An 8,442-nucleotide genomic window follows, 5' to 3' on the forward strand; every position below is an offset into this window, starting at 1 on the left:
CTACCGAGGCAGCTCCACAGCACTGGAGCGTTCCCTCCTTAGCAGTGCCCACCTCGCCTGGAAGAAAGCTCTGCTGAAGGGAAGCAGAAACATTACCAAAGGAATTGCCCATACTGGCACTAAACGGGATGTCTGACTTCACCAGGCAGTTGATACCATCAGTGTCAGCAGCAAAAGATGAAGCTTTCTTTTAACAGTCTTGTTTGATTTAATGGATTTCCACAGACGGACCTGACCTCCTCTCTGCCAGAACTCCAGGCCTAGCTTGCTGCTGTCTGCAAGTTGCACCATCTTCAGCACAGAGTGACCCTGATGCCTCCTCCCACAAATAAGATAAGAAATTTGTTTAAAATCAATGGGTTCAAAGTCAGTACTGGGAAACAGAACAGGAAATTCCTGTATCATAGTTTAGGCAAGTGTATCGCTATCAGCTGAAATCCTTGCTTTTTGTTTGATCCCACTGCACAAAACTCAGTACGACTCATAAGCCACCAAGCGCATGGCAATACTCCCTTCTAATGACTGTTTTGCTGAGTTTCTTGCATTTTAAGATTTTTGAAGAATTAAACCATGTGACATTGCTTATGGCTACAACTCCTCAGGCATAGAATTGCATTTAAAAAAAGCAGAAAATACTCACCTAGATTTCAGTTCTGAAGAAATGTTGTCAAAGAAAGACTTGGATTTATCATAATAGCAGTTGGGTCCCAGAAGGTCCTCCTCTGCATTACCGTCATTGTTTTGAGTTGCCACTCCAGGGTCCCCTTTTTCTTCCCCCGTCTCTGCTTTGTCATCTGAAGATAATAAAACATATTACACTCCCTTGATGCATGCTGCAGAGCCATCTGTTCTCTTGCTCCCTCAAACAAGATTTGAGACGCTGCCACATGTAATCACGCAGTTTCTCAGAATGAGTTTGTCTATGCAGTGTTTACTACGAGCTCAGCAGTTCATATTTAACAAAGCCACAAACCTTTAAAGTTTAGTTTCTTCTTGAATTCTTTATCAAGTTCCTCTCTGTTGAATTGTGCATTTGCACTTTCAAAGTCAAAATCACCTTCAAACTTTATTGTGTTTTCCTTCACAGTAGTTGGTCTGTTTTGTCCTCTAGAACGGTTTCTGGTTCTCCTGTTTCCTGAAAGCAGGAGAGTTTAAACACTTGGTAACGCACGGGGAGGTTAAATGATTTGTTTAAGACCAGAGGAAACCACGGTTAGAACTCGGGAGTTTCTGGCTTCCAGTCCTGCGGTTAGCCCACACCTCTCTGAACGTAACTTCTGAACTTGGCTGTAGAAGACATTACAGCAATACTTTAACTTTCTGAGAAGCATTCCTGGATGTCAGTCTCACCATCAAGACTGAGTACACCCAAGTTCCCTTCCAGTGTGAGGAGAGGAAATCAGAACAAACACCATACCAAGAAAAGCTGAGGGAAGCAGGGAAAACTATCTTTTCTGTCCGCTGTTCAGCTGCGGGCATGAGACTGTATTTAACCCACAAATCTGCCACGATGGCAAAGAAGAGCAGGTCACTGGCTTCAGAAAATCCACCCAGGGCTCATCTACCCACAAAGGGAGCTTGTACTTTGTAAAGCTTCTGGTTCCCAACTGAGGAGCTATCAACTTCTTTTTGGAAAAGCTCTGACCCCTTCTACAGTGCTGCCCTCAGGCAAATTAATTTGAAGACCTGAGAGCCTCAAGTTTTGTTTCCTGCCTTTTCTCATTTTGCTTGGGCAGAAATATCTGAATTTAATTTCACTTTCTTTTGACCTGTGCCTAAACTGCAGTCTTGAGATAAGACCTCTGCACTATGGAAGCGAGGGCTTCTTAAATAGGCTGCCCTTCCTACAAAAATACTTCAGATTTCAGAGAAATCTAGTTGCTGCTGCCAACTCATAGCATCCATTTGTACAACATACCTTCAAGTTTCTAGAAAGACACCAGAATTCTGTCCCTGGAATATTCTGAACTTCTGTGACTCCAGAACCTGTTTTATTAGGGAAGCATCTCTGCCCAAAGCCTTACCAAGCTTTATTTTGCTCTCAATCCTCTGCCCAATAATCCTTCACTGAAGTTCACCATATTTGCCTTTACAGTGTCAGGTTAACCTACCTGATCTTCTCCTTTGAGGTCTTCTGTTTTCATCATTCACCTGTCCTTGGGTTTGCACAGGTGCTGCCTGAACTGTATCTACTGAACAAGAAGGACAAACTTAATAAAGGAGCACAAGAACAAACCCAAAGCAGTTTAGTCTTGCTATGAGTCTTCGACAGATGTGTCCAAACAGCACTTTAAAGACGAAGCGGTGCATACATACCATTTGTCTTACTATTGCCCTGCGGAACCTGCCGTCCATTGCGCTGAACCCCTGGAGTTACTTTCACTGGGGGAGGCTTTTGTGAATTCATGTTGTCAACGGGGCCAGTCTGAACAGCCTGCTCTACCATGGGGCTTTTGCGGACTGGGTGAACAGAAGGAAAGCCAGCACCTGGAAAAAATCCCAATGACTAAGTGCCTCTCGGAAAATGTGCCAACGCTATTCAAACCCTACCCACTGCTACCGAGAAACCGTTTTGTCAAGAATTACTCAAAGCCTTGAGTGTTTATCATTACACGCTATGTTTAAGTGGCATATACACTAGGTAAGGCACTACTGCCATACAAGTCTTGGCTCTCAAATCCAGAGCCTTAATATCAGGAAATTTACCCATTTACTTCTTAAACCACATTAGACACACATTAGATAAGCAAGCCAGGTCAGTCTCTTAGACAGTTTATACCAAAATCCAATTTCTAGGTGTATTCTTGGTTACGCAGGATTTTATTTTACACAATATTTTAAATCTGAAGCAAAAATCCACCATTTTGAAACTGCTCAAGAAAGCTTCCCCACTTCGTCAAAGAAGTTTTGCAGCAAAAGCTTAACCACCTCAACTACATCCCATTTGTAAGCCGCTTTTAGAAGTCCTTCAACTTCATCGCTTATTGTTAGCTTTCAGACAAAGAAAACCTGAAACCAGACCAGGATCTCAAAGTTACCCTTTTAAATTCCTTCTTGGTCAAGGCCAAAGTGTTACCAAGACTTCTGTTGCTCTTCCATCCAGGCTTATTTATTCACACTACAAAACATGTAAATACTTTTCATGGTTTGGTATACCTTACACCAATTATATTAAAAAGTGACAGTCTTCAGTACTCAGAAGAAACACTGCATTCTAGATTTAATTAGAAGTTTTGGAGTACTACAGGTTTATGTAGCTATGCGTAAGAACTGCTTGGAAGCGCACTTTAACTGAATATACTTTAAGAGCAAGAAAAGTGAAAAGCTGAAGAGTACACACAAACCAAGCCACTGACACTTCTGGGTCACCCAAGTCCACATGAGATATACCCAGTAGGTAACATCATGCAGGTTCCCAGTTAATGTACACCTAGAAAACTTGCAAGGAAGACAGACATATCCTAAGGATTATTCAGTAGGACAAAGCTGCTGTGCAAGTTTAACATAAGAAAGTTTCAAAGCTTAGCCAGAATATTGATAAAGTATGTACAGATAGATGGCCAAAACCAGAGAGTAAGTAAAAACAGTTTCATGCCAACACAAGCATACATGCTTAAATTAAAAACAGATGAAACTAATTACCATGTTTAAATGCAGGCTGCACCTGGTCTCTCTGCTCTGAGGATGGTCAGTCTAGTATCTCTACTTAACCTCCTTTAAAAGTCAGGGGGGTGGGGGGGTTGGTGTTTTTTTTTTAAACACACAGAAGCAAGCACCCAGAACTGTGTTATCTCAGCTTACCACAACTCAGATATTGCTTACTGTTAGTCATGCTTTACTAATTGGGAGTCTTGACAAGGTACTATGCCCCATCATGCATAAAATCTATCCTGATAGTTCCTCAGTTACAGCAATACTCCTAAATTTTCTATTAACCTATGTCTCTAACAGTAAGGCCACCCACAACTTAAGCAGTGTGCTGGTCTTTCCAGGAAAGACTAACTCCTCGCCCAGTCTCTAAGGTGACACATGTTCCTGGATAGGATGCAGCACATCAACATCCCTAAACCTCATCTCTCTCCTGATACTTACACAGAGGATCCACTGTCCTGTACTTTTTCTTTCTCCTGTCTCTCTAATTGATACTTCTAGGACAGGAGGAATACTTCATATAGTGAAATGCAAGAACAGCTGAGAATAAACTAGTTCTACTGGCATTACCCATATAAGTACTATCATTCTAGGAGGGGTTAACAAGAACAGAGTGTTTGCAAGTGCCATGCAGTTCTTCCAAATATTTGGAGTCCTCAAACTGCTGTTACCCTTGGAAGAGAGCTGATGGGGCTCTGAAGACATGTCAGGCTCTGAAACAGGTTGTGGAGACGGAGAAGAACTAGGACTGGAAGCAGCTGCTGATGCTGGAGGGCTTACCAATTTCTCTAAAGAGATAGAGGGAAGAAGAGAAAGCAAAGATATACGGATAAGATACAAGGTAGTGAAACATCTGAAGGACTTGGAAAGAGTCTGGAATAGCATTAGAGCAGCACATTTACAGTCCTCTCTGGGAATACAAGTTCTTTTCACATGTGATGTATGTGAAAGGTATGTTAGGTTAGAAATGAACTGGCCTCAACTGTTAAGTATTCAGATTACTCGCAGAAAGAAACTAGCTGTTTAGTTTGTTTCTTTCTTCCGTGTGTGTCTGTGTGTGTGCGCGCGTAAGAGAAAGGCGGGCCTGCTTGCAATAAATCATTGCACAAAGTTAACTACTTATGCACTGCTTCTTGCAGCCTGACACTCGGCAAGGAATTCAGTCTTAGTTACTGTTATTTGGTTTCACAGTAGCTGCATACAAGAACTGTACCTTTATTCTAGCAAGTAAAGTTTTTACTTACCTAAACCTAACGAAGCTGCGTACTGCTGGCTAAGTAAAGAGCTGGCAGCAAGCTGGCTGTAAGGTGGCATACCTCTAAACGGGCTGTAAGGCACATGTGGCTGAAAGGATGATGTAGAGGCAGAGCCCAGTGAAGACTGTAACAAAACAAAGTACATTTCAATTTACAGTGTCCAAAAGTCAACTTGCTTTGGCAGTGATTCTCTACTTCACATATAGCATTACTGAAGCTTAAGTAAATACTGAGAAGGGTTAGTTCACCTCTTTACGATTTTCCTGCATGCTCAGCTAGGTAAACTAGCTCTGGCTTTTGTTGAATGAAGTCTTCAATGCTGCTGCTATTTTTAACATTACAATAAGATGCAGGATGCTTCAATCTGAAGATTCCGTCACATACTTGGTTGCCTTCATTTTTATAAGTTTATACCAAAACCAAGTCTTTCATCACAATGTTTTATCACAGCTTTCTAACTTTCAGGCTAACTTACCTGAACAATGGCAGGATCTTGTGGCAGAGTATGTTGAGCTTTTGGAGGTTCACAGACAGTGATGTCTTTGATGTCACTTCCTCGAAAAATAATGTATTCATAGATTTCTTCTCTCGGAGGAGCAGGTCTGTCTGTGGGCCGGTCTTCAGTACCAAAGGAGCGCACTTTAGCATTAGAAAGATTACTATTAGTCCACTATTACCACTGCAGCATTGTGGAAGTTATTTATGCAATTAAAAAGTACTCTTGTAATACTTGCCAAAAGTAACCAAAAAAAGGTTACCTCCAGAACCCTGAATCTCCTTACTGCACACATCTGTTGCCTCAAATGCCAACTTTTTCAGCAGCCTGCATAAACAGTTTTGTTTACATCAAGCTGTGAAGGTAAAGACCATAGACCAGCTGGAGTGAAGAATCCTACTCCAAAACTGACGACTTCCCCAGAGTGCTATGCTGCCGTATTCCCCATCCCTCCCCAGCCCAGCCTTTGTAAGCATTCAGCTTGAGACAACTGCCACAGACCACACGAGAGGACGGTGAAACAGTAAGGCGAAAAAAATCTTAGAAGGCTTTAGAGCTCAAATTTGCACCTTTGCCTTCATATATTTGATAAAACTTTACCTCTATCCGTATAATAATGACAAGAACTTCCTATTAAAATTCTCTCTCTATTCCATGCCACTGGTTTTATAAGTAATATCCACCGATCACAAAGCAAGCTTTTAGTGATAAATTCAAAGCCTCAGTGCCCTACCAGGGCTTTACCGAGTCCCAGCTATAGGTACACTTGAGCAGGTACTAACCAGTGATGTTACACATCAGAGTGGAAAAAGGCTGCAATTGACTGTGTGGCAACTACCAGGTAGAAGCATAAATTAATTTGAGCCATTAAACAGAAAAAGGTCAGACTCAGACTTACTGGGTTGTTAGTGCAGGAAAACAGGTAGCATAATTACATCAGACACTGACACATGGAAGCTTGAAATGGGCTACAGAATGAGCATGGTCTGTACGCATAGAGATTTTTTTCAGCCACAGGTTACAGAAGCTCATCAAGTTTACCAGTCTAGCTGTTTTCTATTTTCGGGAAGCCTTGCCAGTTCAGATAAGCACCAGAACATACTGGTTTGATGCATGCTTTCTGGCAATAGAAGAATTCTGTACTGGAGCTGCATCAATTGCTTCCAACAGGTTACCACAGAAGTACTCAACCCCTCTGCCAGGACACGCCACAATTCCTGCAGTACCTTTACAAGTTACATGCTCAACAGACCTTTCACAAACCCCGACCATGTCACAGCCTGTGGTGATGTGCGAGCCAACTGCCCCTCCCACTACACAGCTGGAAAGATATGCACACAGCCAGCCCTGTGACATGGATGATAGGGGACAGAGGGCACCACAGCTTCCCCAGAAAAAGGGCAGCAAAAAGTGGGTCCACTCAGCCCCAGTACTGAGCATCGCTGGTATACTACACTGTTACTAACTTATTCGGAGCACTGATGGTCGTAGACAGGACTAATCATCAAAAGTCCTGTTCTCGGAGATGGAAAGCTGTGTCCAGGTGGCTCCTCCCACCAAGCAGCAGTTAGTGCTACAAGCGGTCTTCGCCTCTGTTCAACCTGTATGTCAGCTCCCAAGGAGCAGTAAGCTCCGCGTACAGCAGGTCAGGGCCAAGCTTCGTCCCCATCATGCTGATGCTGTTCGGTGTAAGCCGAGGTGCTAAACTGGAAGGGAATCTTCAGTGGTGCAAGGACAAGGTGTCAGTGGCTTCCTTTGAATGACTGTCTTCCATTAGTTCCGAGGGTATACAACCTCTCCAAGTTATTTTGGATCTCCAGCTGCTGTTTGATCATATTACAGCTGTAACCCAGTCAACTAGAAACAGACTATAAACTGAAGGCAATGCTTGTGGCCTTTTAGACATGAACCATACCACTGATATCCCTGCTCAAGATTAGATTATTACAGTACACAGCTCACGGGAATTTATACTAAAGCTATCCAGGGACTACGGCAGGATCCCACAGCTAACCTGGAAAGCACCACGTCTTCTCTGAGCACCGGGATCAGCCTGGCAGCTTCCACACGGAGAAACACATGACCTGCAAAGCCCAAAGCTGCCCAGGCAGCCTTTCAGTTGGCTGGTCCCAGGGTTTCTAACTGAGAAACTGGAAAACCATGTCTTTCTTGTACACAAAACAGCAGTGGTGGCATTTGACAGGGCTGTATGAGATGACCACGCCTGCCCCTGCTTTTCAAGTGTTTAACGGTTTCTGGCACATCTCAAAGTACAGCTTTAAGTTTCTGTGGAGGTCCGAAGGGCTGTATCCCTTGAAGAGTTACAGCGACTATTGTTTACAGATGAACAGGAAATCAATCCCACACAGCGCCGCAGCTAGTGCTTTACAATATAGTTTGTACTCCTGCATAGGGCTGTCGAGCTAGACCTCTGAAGGGTCAGGAAGCATAACAAGTGTGACTGGATGTCTGGAAAGCAGAGCTTACGTGGATATTCTTTGCTCAAAAACACTAGTTTCTTCAGACTGCTACTGAAGGGAGAGGAAGTTACTAGTGTTCACCGCCGACAGGACAGTAATAGGCTTAAAATTTTGTTTGCAATTTAAGTTTAGCATCTAACAAGATGCTAAGATCAAGACAGTCAACTTTCTTGCAGTGCTTAATTGAGCACATAGACTCTCCTTATCCAGTGTTTAGGATACTGTGCATGTGTTGAGATTTAACAGGAACCAAATACACATCAAGTGAAATTAACCTTGCTTCGATTAAGACCCCGAACCAGATTCCTTCCTGAGGTCTCTTTCAACCTAAGTTTTTCTTTATATCCCACAGATGATAAGAAGTCAAGAGAGTAGCACTTAAATTACATACTAAAGTTGTCTGAGCCTCAAACTGGAGCTTAATAATAATTTACTAGCTATCTGGACAACTTCAACTGCATGTCAGTAATTCATGGTTCTTAACCCTCCAGAGATCAAGTGGTTTTAAACCGCTGTGCCCCCTAAGCATGGGGTTGATGTTGCTGTCACCGACTTCAAC

The 8,442-nt window shown here is 42.9% G+C and overlaps 1 protein-coding gene across 1 annotated transcript in view; it reads right to left on the reverse strand.

The window, feature by feature from the left end:
* The window catches only part of LSM14B (LSM14B, SCD6 homolog B (S. cerevisiae)), an 8,091-nt gene extending 1,416 nt beyond the window's left edge, over nucleotides 1-6,675 (reverse strand). The window contains exons 1-7 of the mRNA XM_009893589.1: nucleotides 6,547-6,675; nucleotides 5,383-5,577; nucleotides 4,896-5,031; nucleotides 2,317-2,487; nucleotides 2,112-2,189; nucleotides 974-1,135; nucleotides 641-794 (exon numbers count right to left, since the gene is read on the reverse strand). Of these exons, the coding sequence (XP_009891891.1) occupies nucleotides 641-794; nucleotides 974-1,135; nucleotides 2,112-2,189; nucleotides 2,317-2,487; nucleotides 4,896-5,031; nucleotides 5,383-5,577; nucleotides 6,547-6,675 (1,025 nt within the window). The remainder of the gene's footprint in view (nucleotides 1-640; nucleotides 795-973; nucleotides 1,136-2,111; nucleotides 2,190-2,316; nucleotides 2,488-4,895; nucleotides 5,032-5,382; nucleotides 5,578-6,546) is intronic.
* Between the last annotated feature and the right edge of the window lie 1,767 nt (nucleotides 6,676-8,442).

This window comes from Charadrius vociferus, unplaced genomic scaffold (assembly GCF_000708025.1).
Source record: "Charadrius vociferus isolate BGI_N301 unplaced genomic scaffold, ASM70802v2 scaffold259, whole genome shotgun sequence".
In the NCBI taxonomy this organism is placed as follows: domain Eukaryota; kingdom Metazoa; phylum Chordata; class Aves; order Charadriiformes; family Charadriidae; genus Charadrius; species Charadrius vociferus.